This window comes from Anarhichas minor, unplaced genomic scaffold (genome assembly GCF_050575085.1).
Source record: "Anarhichas minor isolate MPS153535 unplaced genomic scaffold, ASM5057508v1 ptg000136l, whole genome shotgun sequence".
NCBI lineage: Eukaryota > Metazoa > Chordata > Actinopteri > Perciformes > Anarhichadidae > Anarhichas > Anarhichas minor.
Window position 1 is genome coordinate 4,537,928 of NW_027466582.1, and position 19,782 is coordinate 4,557,709.

At 41.5% G+C, this 19,782-nt stretch overlaps 1 protein-coding gene across 4 annotated transcripts; it reads right to left on the bottom strand.

Annotated features, from left to right (window-relative positions):
- Positions 1–1,882: 1,882 nt before the first annotated feature.
- On the bottom strand, positions 1,883–7,962 carry LOC142941577 (uncharacterized). Of its 4 annotated transcripts, none has more exons than XM_076083541.1 (10): positions 7,812–7,962; positions 7,613–7,681; positions 5,584–5,705; positions 5,406–5,466; positions 4,717–4,908; positions 4,498–4,587; positions 4,268–4,330; positions 3,676–3,753; positions 2,833–3,027; positions 1,883–2,684 (listed from the first exon to the last, which is right to left on the bottom strand). In XM_076083541.1, exons 2-10 carry the CDS (start codon positions 7,671–7,673, stop codon positions 2,386–2,388), a joined length of 1,161 nt encoding a protein of 386 aa, XP_075939656.1. In that variant the 5' UTR covers positions 7,674–7,681; positions 7,812–7,962; the 3' UTR covers positions 1,883–2,385. The 4 variants fall into 4 exon arrangements, with proteins under 4 accessions (XP_075939656.1, XP_075939653.1, XP_075939655.1 ...); XM_076083538.1 differs by having other exon boundaries at positions 3,676–3,780; XM_076083540.1 differs by having other exon boundaries at positions 3,676–3,765; positions 7,812–7,961.
- Between the last annotated feature and the right edge of the window lie 11,820 nt (positions 7,963–19,782).

The following is a 19,782-nucleotide window of genomic DNA, read 5'->3' on the forward strand; positions in this document are numbered from 1 at the left end:
AGTTTGCTGCAGCAGTTGAGAAATCGCTCTTTTTCGCTCGTCTCCAGCGTGACACTTTTCAGCACATGCTGTGTGCTTGTTCTGGAAGTGACTTTCAACATCACATTTGTTGTTGTTTGCAAATTTCTCGCCAGGTATCAAGCATACAGGTAAGCCAGCATCGTTGGTACTGAAAGCAAATGAATACGTCCACGCAGAATTAATCTCTATTTTTTTGGATTTATCCATTGATAATTTACCGAGGGCGGGGCGGGGGTCTGCAAATCATGATTAGCCACCTGCAGGGAAAAGCGCCTGACAGCGACGTAATAGTATGTGACGCACATTTTGGTTGACAAAATATTAAAAAATATATATTTTCAGTGACACAGTATCACCTCAAACCCCAAGATAAGAGGTGTTCCCTTTGAAAGATTGTCCACTGTGCAAAAAAATAAAATACAAATAACCGTTATTTATTTCCATGTTATTTATTGTCAAAGACTGAGGCCTTGTCCACAATACTACGTTTCCATTTATGAACGCATATGTTTTGCTACGTTTACACTACGCCGGAGTTTTAGAGCATCGAAAACGGAGGAGTTTGAAAACTCCGGAGTTAGCTCGTAAACGCATAAGTTTAGAAACGATGAGGTAGACGCCCGCGTTCGCTACTTGATTGGTTCTTAGCAGTCACGACGTGTCCTTCTGTGATTCGTCGCACACCTATCACATGACCCTTTCCCGGAAGATCACAAACAACAACAGCCTTGATTACCGATCATCTACCAGGTTAATTCAACATGGACAACTGAGTACAGGTGTTGCTGACCTTGTTGTCTTTACTAGCAGCTGTTGTCCAGTTAAATTATCTATTTTTGCGGAGGAAGCAGCAGCTATTGGAGCGATTAGCGAGTGGTGTGTCCAGCGGGGTTATCAGACCTACAGAGCGGCCGTCTAAAGTCACGGTTAGCGGCTTTGAGAAGAACGGACACAAAACAGAGTGTGACTTCAGTGTGACTCTGTCTGAAAGGAGAAGTTCAACTCCCTTAAACTGGATGAGTTTTATGCTTCACGAAGCGAAGCCAAGTTTCCAAACATCAGGAGGATGGCACAGAGGATGCTGGTGTTGTTTGGCTCTACCTACGTGTGTGAACAGACGCTCAGCGTGTTGAACATCAACAAATCAGGCCACAGATCCCAGTTAACTGATGAACACCTCAGATCTGTCCTGAGAATTGCCACAACCAAACTGACACCAAACTTTGATGCACTGGCAAAAAAAGGTGACCAACAACACTGTTCCCACTGAAATGAAATGCAAGTTTTCTTACTTTTCAGGTAATGGCTTTTACTTGTAATTTATATTAGTTCACACAAACACTCTCCATCCATCGGCTACTGGCCCGGCCCGTCTGTCAAATTTTAAAACTCATTGTGGCCCCTGAGCCAAAAAGTTTGCCCACCCCTGACCTAGTGAATGTTTAGCACAAAAAGTGATTTTTGAATTGGAAAAATTCAATTAAGTTGTGGTGACTAAAAATGTAACTCATTTGGTTGGACTGAAATTTGATTATGAAAAATTCAACACAAAACATTCATCTATAATTACTGCATTTGAAATATTGTCCGTCAAAACATCACATCTGTATTTTACACACTTTGGTGCAGAGTTGAGTACGAGATACAAAGACTGACATTTTCTTATCTAAATGCTACTGCACACAAATATTTTGACACAAAATACATGGGTGTGGTGTAGTTGAATGTGCTAAGTTTTAAGTAATGCATTATAAAATAATTTATCCAGACTATTGTTACACAATGTATGGCGAAAATGAGCCAGGCTCATGGTTTTTAATCATAATTACAATGCCATAAAAAAAAAGGACAGCAGACGATATGATTACACACATAATTGCATTTTATTGAGAGTATACGGTATATTAGTCATCGCACCTTACATACACTTTCTACAACACAATTGTATAATAAAGGGACAGCAAAATTGCACATTCATGCTTTGAAGCAAACATGTTTATATTTAATCTTTATTTTTGCATTAATTGTAGACAAAGATCATCCTTTGGACAGTTACTGAGCTTTGTTTAAGTCCGAATATATACAGAAACAGTAGCAACTGGAGAACTGATTCTTGGACATATTAAATCTATACAAATCTGACCAATAACTGAGCGTTGAAGAATTGACAAATAACAAGTTACGAAATCTACCGGGCAGAACATGTGCAGAGAACTCTTTGTTTAGATATTTACACCCGTGAGAAGACAATTATCATTAGACTATAATCAGTAGCTGAGATGATACAATAATGTTTTCTGCAATGTGTTTTATCTTTTGCTGTTGATGCAATCCATTGCATGAACTGAAGAAATACCATTATAACTATTTGTTACTACTTAAAAATAAACTGTTAAACCAGCTGCCACCACCCTTCTGGTCATCACCCACACCCTGGGCATTTCCACTGGTATCTTTACTTCTCTGGATGAAGCTCTCCATTAATTTGGTTTGTATCTCAGTGACGGCGGCATCATTTCGTTCACACTTCAGTAATCCAACCGTCTCATGGTAGAAGACGTTGACATGCAACACAACTCTAGCGTCTTCATGCCACGTTCTCATAGATGTGGGCCTGACCTCGTGTGTGTGGTGCATCAACACCAGAATGACAGGTTTATTATCTGAGGACACCAAAAGAGAGAATGAGAGTTACCAAAAGATTCTCTGTTGTCCAACACATCAATATGTTGATGACTAAACTTTGATTATCTAAATCCAATGCAATATTCCATTTCAACATGAACGGGCTGAAAAAACTCCTTCCCTTACCTGTAACATTACTCATGGCTGCCTCAACATCTGACTCAATGCGTGAACTGATCGGACAGAAGACAAAAGTGATCTGGTTCTCCTGATTGCCTTCACAATGCCGGAGCTGATTCTGAACTCGTTTCTCCACTGTCTCCATCAGCTTCAGGTGGGTATCGAAGGTTTTACCGCCGACGACCATCTTGTACAGCGCGGCTACAGAAAGAAAAATGGTTGTGCATGTGACACAGATTTATACATTTGACAGAACAGTGGAATATAATTGTTCTTACGGCAGCGTATGTTTATCAAAAGTCCCAAAAACTTAGAATTAGATTTCAATCAGCTGTTGTGCAAAGGTCCAAAGTCAGATAGTATTCCCCAACACACTGTGTGCTTTGTGTATGATTCAATTCACTGGATTAAATGGTATTACAGTATCATAAGGCTAATAATGTATTTTAAAATCTGAACAAACATGAGAATGAGATTCATGAGAAAATCGTATACGTCATGAAAGTGTGAAGAGGAAGAAAGATGTACTTTGTGTTCCTTGTGGAGGATGGCCACCAGTGAGGCCAGTAGAGAGCCCCACTGGATCACCCATGTCTGAGGTACCTGAACCTAGCAAAGAGTCTGTAACATGAAATGTACTTACTGACTCTAAAATGTATTGTAAATAATCTACAAATTCAACCCCTAAAGAGACCATCATGTTGAGTTGTAATGGAACCTCAAACCAGATGCTACTCATTAAACGAGAGAGAGAGAGAGAGAGAGAGAGAGAGAGAGAGAGAGAGAGAGAGAGAGAGAGAGAGAGTGAGTGAGTGAGTGCGAGAGAGAGAGAGAGAGAGAGAGATTCACCTGGTGCTACTCGTGCACGACCATCATTTTTGCCACTGTGGGGCTCCACTGGACCACCGGTGACTGAAGGACTTGGACCTGACGAAGACTCTGTTAGGGTACAACCTAATGCAATTACTTACTCAAAAAAATGAAATAAACCATACTAACTTAACACCTATATGTAAAAATATTTAGAGGCCAAAGTATTTTTGGTATTTGAGTGAAAAATGGTTCCAAGAGTATTAATTAAACACTGTGGGAACATCGACTAAATGGAAGTTTGAATCACTGAATTTTTATTTTTCTTGTCGGGGCCAAAACTAATTCAAAAGTAAATACCACATTTGGTGTCTGAATAATACAGGGTTAAAATGAAAAACAATTATTAAAAGAAAGAAGAAAATGTATTGTTCATAATTTAAAAATTCCACCCCTAAAGAGACCATCATGTTGAGTTGTAATGGAACCTCAAACTGGATGCTACTCATTAAACATGAGAGAGAGAGAAAGAGAAAGAGAGAGAAAGAGAAAGAGAAAGAGAAAGAGAAAGAGAGAGAAAGAGAGAGAAAGAGAGAGAAAGAGAAAGAGAGAGAAAGAGAGAGAGATTCACCCTGTGCTCCTCCTGGTTGGCCACTGTGGAGCTCCACTGAAGTACTTGGGCCTGACAAAGACTCTGTTAGGAAAACGACATAATACAATTACTGAAAAATTATAATGAATCTTACTAACTTAACACCTACATGTAGCAGGGTGGACAGATGTTTACCAGATAGTGAACCTTGAATTTTTAGAAAATCTTATATGACATGAAAATATGAAGAGGACGAAAGTTAGATTTACTTTGTGGTTCTGGTCGATGGCCACCAGTGGTGCCAATTTTCTGCAATTTTTTACCTCTGGCATCTGCATTACCTGAACCTGGCAAAGAGTCTGTAACATGAAATGGCATTATTACTGACTCCAAATATTTTAGTATACATTTCAAAAATCAACTCCATCTTTTCGTCACACTCTCAAATACTACTCATTAAACACGACAGTTTAAAGCAGACGATTCACCTTGTGCTTCTCCTGGACAGCCGTTGGTGACTGGACCACAGTTGGCTGATCCCTGGTCAGGCTGATTTTTGCTGAATTCTTCCAGAAGGCTGATGTGAGCTTCAAGGAAACCCTGGACGTTATCCATTTGGGTCTTCATGTCCTTCAGGATTCGGAGGTAATCAACCAAGACCCCATTGTCAGTCAGAGCAGCTGGAGAGAGAGAATCAGGTTGTGCGTGTTAGAATCTGGATGACAATACAATAGGGTGACCATATGTTCAAACCAGGCGGCCACCTCCGGTTCTGCCGAGCGAAGCCGATGCGGCAGTGTCTTAAAACCTGCATTCTCTCTACTGACCAGCAGGGGGCGACTCCTCCGGATGCAAAAAGAAGTCTGATTGTATGGAAGTCAATGAGAAAATGACCCTACTTTTCACTTGATTTATTCCCTCAGTGAATATTGAGTGAAACATGAGTTTATGGTGATTGAACATGATAGATGATAAAGTATAATCTTTATTAATGTTATTCTAATTGGGGTGAAAAATGGCACAATTTGGTAGAACAATCCCAGACAAATTGGGACATTTGGTCCCTGTAGAATATTAGCAAGGTTACATGTAATGCCTCCACTCTCATGGTCCAAACAAACAGAAACAATCTGCCAAATGTGAAAGTGAAAGCAACTGCTAGCAAGGCTGTACATACCCCTGAAAGATTCAATTGGGATGAACCCCTTCAGTTCGTTTAGGACCAGTTCAACCTCCCGCTGAAACAAAAATATAATATTACATTCAATCTTTTTTTTACAAATCCTCGTGACTAGTTTCTATCCATGTTATTTATCTTTATTTAATTCCCTCTCTAGTCACACTTGTTAGCTCACCGGTTTGTGGATTGCATCATAGATGGCCCTTCTCAGTTTTAAATCCGTAACTGCAGGAAACAGCTGAAGTATTTCTTCTCGAGTCAGCGCTTCGATGTCTGAGTCGGTGTACAATTCTGCCTCTGCAAAAACAAGGTGAGGAGTTGGGTAAGTGCTGGAAAACACTTCGCAGGGTTCCCACTCTTTTTCTATGGATCATTGTCCAGGACACGTTCAGTGCTGAAGAACAGCACAACACAAGTAGGTAGATAGACTAAAGTTCATTCTCAGCTAAATGAAAATAGGAGAATGTTCAAAGAACTGGGAACCCTGATTTTGGTTTGAATTCAGTTTACCTCATTTTTGAAAGATGTTTTTATGTTTCCAGCACCAATAGGCCCTTTTCCCAGCATTTTGACGCGTCATTGCAGGATAAACACAGCTGCATTAATAACATGTATTATGGTCCTGTTCCATTTAGGAGGGCCAGGGCCCTGGTATTGTACATGCTGGGTCACTGTTGCGACTGTGGGTACTTCTCAAGTCTCTTAATTGCATCCCCGTTTCCCTCACTTGCGTCCTTTCCTTGCGTCTTAGTCCCTCCCACCAGGGATGCATGGAGGAAACCATGCGAGGAGAGAGGAAACGAGGAAATATGTTTTAAGAGACATGAGACGTCCTTTCCTCAGTTGCGTCACGTGAAGCTGCGTCTGTTTCTGATGACGGAGGATCAGCTGATCACAGCTGGATCAGCTGATCACAGCTGGATCAGCTGTTAATCGGCTTTAACAGCTGGAGAGACTTTTGAGAAGTTTGTGTCTGTTCACATGATCACTCTACTTAATAATAGTAACTAATAATATTAATAACTAATAAAGACACACAGTTATCATCACTGTAGAGGTGTTTTCTCTCTGTAGTCTGTTAACAAACTGTGTCCTGTTTATAAGCGCAGGATCGGCGGAATGCGATCGTCTTATTTATGAATTATTTGCGTCGGTACGTTTTGAAATTCAGATTGTGACGTCATTATTAAATAACCCAGAATGATTATGGTTTCTCTTAAATTATATAACTCATCAAACCAGACACTCAGGAATGATCCGCCTCACGTGGCTGAATGAAATGATGATGAATGATGTAAAAAGTGTTTAGTCTCTCTGCTCTCTCTCTCTCTAGAGAAAGAGAAAGAGAGAGAGAAAGAGAAAGAGAAAGAGAGAGAATCATCTCTCCAGCTCTCTCTGACTTTAATTGTTTCCATAATAAAAGTTATTGAGGGAAAAGTCAGATCATGAAAACACAAATCTCTCTAATAAATGAAGAAAGTTGTTTGTGGTCCTTTTGTTGTTCAGTCTACAATGAACATTTATTTAAACCAGACGGTGAATCAGAAAACTTATCAAATATAAAGCTCGAGTTTAATCTGAGATCAGTCTTCACTGTTTACATGTTTGAAAAGAAATCTTGTCAGTCCGATCGGCTGCAAAATCCAATCACATGACCGATGAAGAATGAGGGGGCGTGTCGGCCGTAAACACTTCCTGGAAGGCTGTTCTCGTGAGTCCTCGCTCATGGCTCCTCGGAGATCCCTCCTCTCTCCTCCCTCCTCCCTCCTCCCTCCTCCCTCCTCTCTCCTCTCTCCTCTCTCCTCTCTCCTCTCTCCTCCCTCCTCTCTCCTCTCTCCTCCCTCCTCCCTCCTCTCTCCTCTCTCCTCCCTCCTCTCTCCTCCCTCCTCTCTCCTCTCTCCTCTCTCCTCTCTCCTCCCTCCTCTCTCCTCTCTCCTCCCTCCTCTCTCCTCCCTCCTCTCTCCTCTCTCCTCTCTCCTCTCTCCTCCCTCCTCTCTCCTCTCTCCTCCCTCCTCTCTCCTCCCTCCTCTCTCCTCTCTCCTCTCTCCTCCCTCCTCTCTCCTCTCTCCTCCCTCCTCAGAGCTAAATAACAGCTTTGGGACGGTCGTCAATATGGCAATTAAGAGACTTGAGAAGTACCCTGTGACACACTAAATATATTTAAATAAATCATCCTCTATTTAAATAATAAAATGGTCTCTTACGTTTCAACCGGTCAGTTGCTTTTTCGTCGATGTCCTGTATTTCCTTCAGTAAAAGCGACATGACTTCACCTGTAGTGTAGGAAAAGCAGAAGAAAAGGCACATTCATCAGATTGTATTTCACTTTCTATACTGCACTGCATCGCTTCTGTCTTTTCTGGTGTTGGTCTGACATGTTTTGTGATAGATTGGGACACAAACCTGCTGTTGTCGACGAACTAAACCGAAAGAACAAGAGAGACGCTGGGAGGAAAGAGAAAGAGTCACGTAACTAAATAAAAAACAGAAGTCTATGTAGTATACTGCGCCAAGGCCGTCCTCACAGTCCCCGTCTACAGTGAAGAGAAAGTGAAAGTTAAAGGTATATTTATTCGTCTTCTTCTTCTTTGTTTTTGAATGGGCGCTTTCAAAATGTCGCTTTACCGCCAGCTACTGGATTCAAACTGAACTCTCCACTCACTAAGTTAAATAACTTCACAGCATGTTCATGTATACAGCAAAGCCAGCAGGGAGCAGCACTCTGCAGCTTTTATTACCACTCTGCACAATCTTAACCTCCTCAGATAATTCAGTCATTTGCTCTTCAGCTACATTTAATTTCGTTTTCCGGACGTTTTGTAAACGGATCCTCAATGTTCTGTGTATCAATATGATGGATGACATTGGACACCAGCAATCCTCAGTTTAAAAAAAAAAAAGCTGTACAGTTTATGAATATTTTGGGGGCATTTTCACATCGGCTCATTAAACTCTCTGCTGCTTTTAAAGGGTTAAAGAGGATGAGAGGATGGGATTTATTTCACAGATGGCTTCTGTTCATTGGCTCTCTGTTTGTTTTAGAATTGATTTGACTTTTAAAGCAGGTATGGGTCTGGCCCCAAAATACATAGAAGAAATCTTGACCCCTTGTCAGCCAGCTCGCAGCCTTAGATCCTCAGGTGGGGCCCTTCTGGCTGTTCCAAAGCCGAGGCTGAACATTTAAGGTGACCGTGCTTTTGCCTTCAGGGCCCCTCGGCTTTGGAACGAGCTGGCTGAGGAGATGAGGCTCGCAGAATCAGTAAACTCTTTTAAATCACTTCTCAAAACTCATTTTTACAGACCGGCTTTTACGTGATGTCGTCGCTTTACTGCTTTATTTTTATTGTTGATTATACTAAATTATTCTATTTGATTTATTTCTTAGTTTATTTTTATCATATCGATTTTCTTTCTTTTCATCTATTGTACCGTTTTATCCGGGTTTAACTCTTACCTGAGCTGTCGTGCTGTGTTGGGCCTCACTGCTGAGCTCTCTGTTGTTATTATTGTCTTGCTTTTGCTGCTTTGTCTGTCAAAGCACTTTGTAAACTCTGTTTTTAAAGGTGCTATATATATATATATAAAGTTGTTATAATTATTGCTGAAGCTCACTCCAACTGCTGTTATGGGCAATATGATTATGATTTAAATTAAAACACAATTCTAAAGTCAGCACAGATTAAATTGTCTCTCTACCTACCTAACCGCTGTCTATCTATCTATCTATCTATCTATCTATCTATCTATCTATCTATCTATCTATCTATCTATCTATCTATCGTTCTTTCTAACTTGGAAAAATAAAGGTGAAATAAGTAAAAAATAAAGTCTGTTGTTGCTCGTTTGCAGCTACGTTCCCACCAGAAGCCTTGAGCCTCTCAGAGGGAGTGACACTAACAACATGGTAGTTCAGTGTTGTGGCCTCAGACAAGCTCTCTCTTTACAGTCGCCCATAGTGTAGAAAGCTGAAAAATAACGAAAAGCAAAGAGACAGAAGCCGATGTGTGTTTGTCTGTTGTGTCCAATGTCATTCACCAGTTTGTCTGCAGGTGTTGGAAGCTGAGTCTGGTCTCGGAGCAGACACTGGCAGTAGGTGAAGTGTTCTCGCCCCCCCCCCCCCCCCCCCCCCCCCCTTTTTGCAGAGGGGCGAGACGGCTCCTGGTGGCTCTGCTTAGTCTCCTTCATGTCTGACAGTGGAATAAAAGACAGTTTTGTGCGGATCTCACTGTGTAGCATAGCGCTCTCCGTGTAATGACATGCAAGTCAGTTGGAGAAAGTGAAAGCTTGACTACAGATGGTTTTGATATGAGGTTCAGGGGCATCTTTGAACAGAGTATAAACATGAGCCGTGTCAATAGAACGGTTAACGGTTTAGCTGCAATATGTGAGATACATATAATAATAATACAAGTGTTGTGACATATTCACTCTTTTCGGCTTTAATAAATGAAGAAATAAAAAGTTGCATAACCATCTGTTGGTTCAGGGGCGTTCATGTTACAAGCAGTAGCTAGAAGATGGTAATCAGATATCAGAAGTCCATCTGTGTGGTTCAGAAAATGAAAGAATCTTAATAGAGAAGTTTCAGGGCATGATTTGGCCTCCAGCCGGATTTTCAGATCAAGCAGTGCATCCGCAGACTTAAGGACGGAGCCAACAGTTAACACAAGCAGATGTCTCGGTCCTACTTTCTGATCTCATTTATGACTATCAAGATTATATCAAACATGTTTCATTCTGAGTAAGAGGCTAAGGATTTATTTATGGTGCATTTGTCCTTCACAATAAAAGCATCCACAATAAAATATCAGGATAGTTCATGTGAGTAACACAATTAGACAAAAGAGAGATGACATCAAACGAAAAGAGCAAAGACTGAATCTTGTCAGATTTTATTTTTTAAATGAATTTGAATAAGATGATCTAATAGTGAGATAAACCCAAATTACAAATTGCTTCACACGAGTCAACGAATTACAATCAACAAATGATAAAATCATGGGAGAAAACAGACGAAACCAAATCCAATATTGCAATTTAAAAGAAATTGGGTCAAATAAAAACAAACTGAAAGTCATTCAGGTTTTAGATATATTTAGAGAACCCCCCCCCCCCCCCCCCCCCCCGCAGGATTACAGTCAGTGTGCTTTGGCACAGGCAGTACCTTTGTGCCACAAAGCCACACTGAACTAAGATCTTAAAGGCAGAGGTAGTAATCGTGATAACATAGCAAGAGAACACTAGATCTTAAAAAATTATCCAACTGGAAAACCCAGCCCAGTGTTGTCAACTATTTTCCAATGAAAGTTGCTAGCAGCATTAGCTCCAAGAGTTGCTAAATCTAGCAAGAAAGTCAACAACACTGACAGCCCGTCTCGTCAGGCCTCCCTCCAAAGCCACTCCCCCAAATTATTATTAACGAGCACGCAGGCAGGTAGGTAGACAGGCAGGTAGCCCGTCCACTCATTACATCCGGGCCGATTCAAATCATTGGATGGGCTTATTACAGTACTGCCACAGCCACAGATACCAGATTTTGAAATCTTTCTAGGATGATAAAAACCCGATGGAACAAGCTTTGTGGTACGCTGCTCAAAATAATCAGACAAAACAAGTTGTGGACCAAAGACAGCAATTTTAGAATTAGGGCACAGCAATTAGTAAATGTACTCAGGGGCTTCACCGTTGAGTTCCTGATTACCTGTCAAGACTTTTATTAGGTCAAATCCTCCACGACTCCTGTGAGGGGACATAAACAGCGACACACTAGTGACAGCAGATCCACTGGCAAATCCGTCTTCTACTTAAATCACTCTTTTATTTGTTCAGTTAATATCATGTCCTCCGCCTGCTCCATCTTGTATTCTACTACGCAGAGTTGATTGTGAATGCTGCAACACAAAAGTAAACACAAAGCAAATTGACACCGGCAGAAGTGTTTGGGGATGAGCTTAGAATTCAACAGTGTGATCAGAGACATCAGACTGCTGTTTAGTTTGGATTGAGTCATGATAACAAGATTATGTTTTACATTGTGAAGTCCGCCGTGTGCACTTCAGTTGCTTTACACAACAGCAGGGAGGTGGAAACAGCAGCGTAGAGGCAAATAACGCAACAGGTGTGGGCGGTTGTCTGTGGCAGTCGCTGATAGAGTCGTTTGGCAACACCACCTGAGATGACAAAGTGGAGGAGACAAATGTTTATCTAATAATATTCCTTCAGGGAGGTGGAATCGAGTTGCAAGAAAGCAAAACAACAAGAACTCAAGGGATAGAAGATAAAATGCAATATTAAGTCATACCATACCAGCTGAGGAATTCCCTTTTATTGTCATTTATTGCAAAAAAATCCATATTATTTGGTAAAAAAAAAAAAAAGACTGTCACAGCCAATGAAATCCGAAAGGGAATCAAAAATGTGTCTTATGAATAACTTTGCCACTCTCTACTGTTATGCAAATTAGGGATTATATTGCAATTTCACCCCACAGCTGGAAAAGAAGACAAAATAGTATCTAGCAACAGTGACAGCAAACAATGCATCTCGCTGTGTGCGCATAATCGAAAGAGCCGATGTTAAACTTTGGATGCTTTACTCAAGGAATAGAAAGCTAAAGTCAAGTGAAGAAGAAGAAGAAGAAGACGACTCATGCATTCGGATCCTTTGATATGAACCACAGCGAGATAAGGAAAGATGAGAAGCGGTGATGCAACTCACGCTCCCTCACACCAGCAGTCACATCTTTCCCTCTTAACACGCTCAATTATTGCAAAAATGTGATTTTCTCTCATCGAGGCACAAGCAACATGTTAGATTAAAAGTCAGGGCTTTGTAGACTCAAATTCAAACACACACTCTTGCTCACAGTCACACACATTGCCCTCAGTTATTATGCATTCATAAATCAAAAGGTTGTGACGGGAATTAATCTAAAACGATGGTGAGTGTAAGTCACCGGATGCAAATATGACAGCTTTATTAGAAAACTAGATTGCTTGAATTTGTCTGAATTAATGTGACACTTTTTTGATTAAATAGCAGCCCCCTCCCCTTCGCTTTACTGAGTCGAGGCTGAACGAGGAGGTGGATTAGGCAACAGCAGAGAAACACTGGTGGCTCATTGTCACTCTGTTTTCCTTTTTTCCTGTTGTCATCTGTTCACATGGCGATACACAACACAGTAATACTTTTTAATTATGTTAAATTATTCATTCTGTCTCTGATCCAAATGAACTGAGGAATTTGTTGAGCGTGATTCGAGCTAAACGCTAACATCACTAATCAGAGGATCACTTAAAGATTCCAAGCATGAGTTCTCATGAGATAAAAGATCTGCAACGTAAACTTTTCAATAAATCATGGTGTTGAAATTTCACAATAAAAGCCTGCTGACAGTTAACAGATGCTTTGTAATTTTTTTTCTTCTATATGAACTGCATCAAACTGTAGCTCTGCCTGCAGTATTAATCATACTTATTCTCTCTTCTGTCTCAACCTGGCTCTTTCTCACGCTTTTCCTCATTCCCTCTGATGTTATGTTATACGGCCTAATTGGTGTGCCTAGGGGTACACAGGATGTAACACTTGCTCATCTTGCAGCATGCGCTCACCTGCTTCTCTTTTTTTCTCTTGACTGAAGTCACCAGGAGAGGAAGGAGAGGAGTAGGAGTTAAATGACTTCAGTCTTCAGGCGGACACAAAACGAAGGCCTTTCCTTTTCTTATTAATGCTTATATTGTTCTAACTGTGGTGAAGTCCACACAGAAACTGCTAAGGAACAAAAGCATAAATGCTCTACAGTGCAACGGGGACTTCAGCCACCAGTAGAGCTACGAGTGTAAGAACAGACGACAACGAAACCGAGAGGAAATGAGTGCGAGACGTGTGTTGACCAAATTTATTGACCCATAATCTAGTAAACTTTGATTTGTAAGTAAATAGTTGTGTGTGTGTGTGTGAGAGAGATAGAGCGAGACCTGCTGCGTTGTAACTAAGTTGGAAAAATAAAACTTCTAAAACTTTATACGAAATGTGTCTGAGTTTATCGAGGAAGATTTTAGAGGAAGATCTTAAGTATCAAGCACTACCTTCAATTATTAAAGAGTACTATAATACCGTCGTATTTTCTGTAACAAAGCAACCAATCTACTTCCTGTTTACACCGGCACCCGCATGCCCAGTGTACATGAATAGTCGTGTGATATTCAGGCTCAGTATGGACGGAAATAATTTCACAAACGATGCTGAAACGCCCGTGTGGACAGAGATCGCTTTTGTTTTAAAACCCCGGTTTTAAATGAAAATGTGTTAGTGAGGATGTAGCCTTACCGGTCAGGCTGTTTTCTGTCTTTTACAAGTAAACTACCCTGGACACAATCCCCTCATCCAAATATATATATATATATAAAATTTAGGTCAGAGGTGATGTGATTTATGTATTGAAGAGAGAGGTTTTGAGGTTATGATGGAAAGGGAGTGTCGCTGCTCATCTGACTGTAGTAAAGTTATTCCACCTTTAAGAGAGGAGGAGGAGGAGGAGGAAGAGGGGGCAGTGGAGGGTGAGCGATAACCAGCCTGCCGCAGGGAGAGTGAAGCTAAGTGGCAGCTAACGACAGAATGCAGATCACAGGCCGACGTGCGCGACTAGACTGCGGCCTGGAGGTTTGAGCAGAAGAGTTTTGTATTCGAAGCAAACAGCCCAGTGCAGGGACTGTGGGACGTGTGTGTGTGTGTGTGTGTGTGTGTGTGTGTGTGTGTGTGTGTATGTGTGTACGTGTGTGTGTGTGTGTGTGTGTGTCGGGGTGAGGGAGAATTCTGGATGTAAGGGCTAAAGAGTGCTTTGGGAGTCGAGCCAGGAGGGATGTTGCAGCAGCCTAGGCGGGATGACTAAAGCATGAAAGGAGGGTTGGGTAGAGTCCCTTGCGAGGGGGGGGGGGGGGGGGGGGGGGGGGGGGTTTGATACAGTGGATGGTGTCGATTTACTGTGGCACATCTTTGGAACAACAATCGGCCTGGTTGCCGGTAGAAAACATCCATGAACCAACCGGCAACATACAACCACCTTCTGTATTCGTCTCATATGTTCTGCGGCTCAGCTGCCGACTTCAGATCATTGAAACGCCTCTCTGGTGAATGAAGTCCTCACTGCATTTATGGAAATACTGAATATTTCAAGCTGTCAGCCGTGCAGATTTTGAAAACATACTGGAGCCACGTCTTCATTTATTTCAAGTAAAGGAAAATTAAAAGCAGCATCAGATTTACAAGTCTTCATGTGGCTGCCCCTACATGTCTATTTGTACTGTATTGGATGTGGGATGGTTGCAAACACATGTAAGAAAATGAAACAATTTCTCACTGAATGCAGTTTCAGATGGCGTGGGAGCTTCGACTGATCATTCACTCTCTTGCTGGATTCTGCTCTGCAGCTGCTTTGAGTATTGGTGCGTGAGAGTGTGCTCGAATGTGTGTTCTTGACTGGTGTGTGATTGTGTGTGTGTGTGTGTGTGTGTGTCCATTCCCACACTGCCATTTTCCCAGCATGAGCCAAGCTCCTTAAAGAAAACACACAACATCAAGCGGTAGTGAGATTTGCTTTGTGTGCGTGTGAATGTAAGTCGCGGTGTTTGTGCTAAAAGTCCATGTGTGTTTGATATGTGTATGCCTCTGGGTGTGTGTGTGTCGGCGCATGCACACACGTGTATCCATGTGCCTGTGTGAGTTGTTGTGTGTGATAGTCATGGGAGTGTGATCCCTTTGATCACGACAGCAGCATGGAGAAACAGATTACCTTTTGCAGCCGCGGTGACAGAAAAAGCGCTCTCAAGTTGACAAACCTCACGAGGAAATTTAACATCCTTCTCATTTCACCGACAAACACTACATGGAGTTGTGTGGGGAGCTGGATTGAATTTGTTTGTGAGTATAATGCTAAATAGTTTGACGGTACCTGTCTTATTATTCCATGTCTGGAAAGTAGAGAGTACCGTGCTGTGCTGCATGTTGTGCTTTTAAAAAGATTGAACCTCGACACTAAATTCAGCTGAGAAGATTAAAATGGATCCCTAAACTATGGATATAGCACAAGGATTGTTGGCAGGAAAATTACAACTACCTACAAGAATGCTGGTTATACAGTATGTCAAAACAACACATTTACGACGGACTATTTCTTGGCCTGGCGCAGGAACTTTAACCTAAAAGTAGTCCAGCAGCAACTCCAATAAAACCACAAAGTGTCAATTTCACAGGGATTAAAGAAAAGCCATTCAATATGTTTATCAGTGAGCTTTAGAGGTGCTGGTAGGTAAAGTGTGTTACCTTTGATCAAGAGGCCGGACAGCTAAGCTTACCAGCTGTTATCTCATGTTCTATAGAAGCATACTGAGGGTGGTATCTGGTGGTTTTCTCATCTAACTCTCTGCAATGAAGTAAATAAACACATTTCCCAATATGTCAAACTGCTGCGTGCTACTGTAACACCGGCCAGTAGGCTCCTGAAAATTCATTATCCGGCCAAATGTTGGCTTTTGTGCTTAGTGTTTTATTCCTGATACGGTTTCAAGAATTATTAATGTTGGGGATCTGATGAGGCATGTACAGGAAACAGCTTATTGTGATTATGATCATTACTCAGCGGGATCACAGGCGGGTGCTGTAAACACACTCTGGACTTTTGGCAACATTAAACTCATCATGGGGTGAGTGTAATCAAAGGTTGGTGGCACTGCTGATCCCGAAATCTGTTTTGGATTTCCGGACGGAAGATATTAAAAAGGCTGCTGTCTGAAATCAAAACATAACTTGTGGGGTTTCACGATGTCCTGGATGTTAAATAGTTATTTTCTGCCCATGCAAGGATGAAAAATCCTGAATAACACATCATAGAGCGCGACAAGTCTTGATACACGCAGACGCACGCACGCACACACACACACACACACACACACACACACACACACACACATACTTTTTCTAAACATAAAAAAGAAACTGAACATATGTTACACTGCTGTAGCGACAGTTTGGACCTGGCATCCCAACCAGCCCTCCACAGCTGCTGCTGTCTAATCTTGTCAGCACGGGCGACGGGTTAAGAACTAAATCTGGCAACCCAGAAGAAGAAGAAGAGGAGGAGGAAGTATGCTGGATCATTAGTGCAGCTTCCTTCAGAGTTTTGTAACTTGTTCTTTGCTCTTCCCCTGTCGAGTGTAATCTTGTCATGCATACTTTTCCCTGACGGCATTTTATAGCAGGTATTAACAAATGTCATCCAGTTTTATACAGTTAATATAAAACACTTTTTTAGATTTTGTCAAACTACATATAATCCAAACTAACACTTGCAGTAAGAAAAAACACAATAGCACCTGCCGTTGGACAACCGAATGCAAGTCCCTTTACGCAGAGTACGGAGGATGAGTTGAGTGTCATAAATCCTGAGGAAAGAAGCTGCTCTGTATTCTGATGGTACGACAGCGGACACATCTGTATCGCTTGCCAGACAGCAGCAGGGTGAACAGGCTGTTGTTTGGGTGACTCTTGTCTTTTAATATCCTTTGGGATCTGCGCAGGCACCTCACCTCACTGATATCACTGATGCTCAGTAGATGGGTGATGTTCTGGCCGGTGTTAATCGTCTGCTGTGGAGCCCTCCTTTTCCTGGACCACGCACAAACCATCCCGACTTGTAATGTTTCCAGGATGCTTTCTAGTGTTCCTCTGTAAAAACGTGTGAATGTATACACCTCTGATACTCAGCAGCACGTAACTACTTCCCTTGACTCGAAAAGGAACGACTCAATACTCAACTATCTGTTGAATAAATATTGTGAAAAGTTTTCGAAAAAGTGAAAATGAAGTTCTGAAATACTTCTTGGAGATAGATGGTTTCGACGGGGCGCTAGCAGAGGGATGTGTTATCTCTGCACCATCATCAAATGTTTTGCACTAACGTGTTTCTTTGTGAATGTGTGAAACCGACAGATTGTCTCAGAGATGGAATTTGCATAAAAGACGTACAAGATTATGTGTCATACCTGGTGAAGATGTGTGAGTCACACGCACTTTTTCATGAGTGTGTGTGTGTGTGTGTGTGTGTGTGTGTGTGTGTGTGTGTGTGTGTGTGTGTGTGTGTGTGTGCACATGTGTGCCATACCCCTACCTGGGTGGTTCAGTGCTGTGTAATGCCCCCACTGTAGCCTGAGGGGCCAGGGTTGCCAGGTTGTGTAAATAAATTAAAGCAACAAATTATGTTTAAAAGCTTCTCCCTCAGGCCAGAAAAAACTAAGATCCATTATTCATTGCTTTTACTGCCGGGAATCTAAAGGCAGGTGTGTGTGTGTGTGTGTGTGTGGGTGCCAGTATTTTCTGTCAATTATTCAAAGATTAACCGCCCTTATCCCATCACATTATCTCGTTGATGAAATTGAATACCATTTACATTTTGATACCAGTAATGACAACCACAACAACGGATGCCGAACCTCGTGTCTCCGTAATCACAAAGGGAGAGATTCTACTGCGGGCAACATTTGAAAGCTGACACAGCGGTTTTCTTTGTCATCAGCAATCACATTTCAGCAAACGGACAAAGACACAATGGTGAAAAAAACAAAACATTTCTAGCAGACGCTTTGAGAAATCATGATACATGATACACATGTGTGCACCTTTTCCTTTGAAATATGATTTGAACTTTTTTTTGAAGGTTAAACTTATTTGAGATGAGTAATAGTAGGAACGCTCTGCAGAGAAGAGCTGCAGCCGTCTTTTCCAGAATCCAAAGGAGTTTTTTCTTGCCGCTGTTGCCAAGGTGCTTTCTCATGCTGGGAATTGTTAGGTCTCTGTAAATATTATAAAGAGTACCATTTAGACCTGCTCTATCTGAAACCTGAGCCGAGATAACTCATACATAAAACTAAATGTAATTGAATTAAAAAGGCTACGATACTCCAGGAAGTTACTAGGCTAAGCTAACCAGCTGCTAGCAGTGGCTTTGTTAGCATATAAACATGGGAGTCCCTGTCCCCATGCCACATCCCTTTGTTTCATTTTGTTTGTACAATCAAACTACAACAGTTTAATTGAAAATAGTGAATCATTTTACCTATAATTTTGTGCTAAATCATCGCCTGGATGCTGCTCAGCCCCCAAACAAACCATTACCGGGATGAAAGTGTCGCTCGTTTGCCGTCGGCGTGGATGCTGTGTTTGCTTTGACAAATCGAAGACTCTTTTTCATGAACATCTTCACCGAGAAGGATTTCTTGTGTTCAGTGATTTAATCTTCAAATCTGAGCTGTATGTTCCTGAAGAGGTTTTCAGTCTTGTTATCAGGCTGTATCAGGGAATACAAAGAAATAGCCTTGTTCTGAGGATGATGTTTCTGATTCGCTTCTATTAAAATAGATGATGATGGATAATGTAATGCAATTTACAGAATCAACTCCCTGTACAGTCTTTTTCAGCTAGCCTGTTATGTTCGTTACAATCTATTCGAGCTGTAATGAAGTTATGATTTAATTATGATTTCATTTCATTATGTTTCAATTGAACGTGAATGTATTTATATTTACATTTAATTCATTTAAACATATGAACAGTCTATAAAGTATGATGCATTGTTAAGGAACAAACTACCCGAAGTAGTAAAGTAGAGCAGTGCTACTTACATGCCAATGCATCAAGTATAATGATCCAATGATGTATTACACTGCATGGCGAATATTGTTACTTTATTATGATACTACTGCACATCTGTACTTTTACAAGCTGTTTTCTTGTGACGCAGTACTTCCCCACTCTCTTCATAGTATTTCATAGTAGATTGTATGAGGTTACAGCATATAAGGTATTCCTATATCTCGGTGATCTCATGCTTAGGCTTACAGCCCATTTTTCTTATGTTCTCACCTCCTTTATTCAGTCCTGTTTTCTTTTAACTGCGGGTCACGCTGCCCTCTTTATTTCAAGAAGAGTTATGAATTTGCCGTTGTGTGTTCTCTCTCTGTCGCCCACCATCATCTGCTTCGAACGTTCAAGCTCGGTATTGGAGTCACCAGCCTGATGCCCCTGCAGGCGAGTTGATCCTTATCTCTTCCACGACTGCTTCCTCCTGGCACAACCGTTCGTTTTGCTCTTACTGTACCTCATCACTTACCTGGTGTCGACCCCGGGGGAATGTTTCGTCGCTGGTCATCTCCAATTCAGACCACCTCCTACGCAGACGGATATAAAGACTGGAGAGGAAGTGAAAGGACGCCACGTTGCTTAACCGTGTGTGCTGTATTTCTATCACAAAAACGGTCCTCATGGAAAAGGCCCTCCTCAAGATTGTGTGTTAAATTATTAGTGCGTCATAGATGCAGACAAA

Excerpts from the sequence above, each read along its gene's own strand:
- LOC142941577 (XM_076083538.1), bottom strand. The coding sequence starts at position 7,673 with ATGTCGCTTTTACTGAAGGAAATACAGGACATCGACGAAAAAGCAACT. Across the intron at positions 3,781-4,267 it reads CCAACCAGGAGGAGCACAGG|GTTGTACCCTAACAGAGTCT; the intron begins GTGAATCTCTCT and ends TAATTGCATTAG. Across the intron at positions 3,028-3,675 it reads TCGTGCACGAGTAGCACCAG|CCGCGCTGTACAAGATGGTC; the intron begins GTGAATCTCTCT and ends TTCTTTCTGTAG.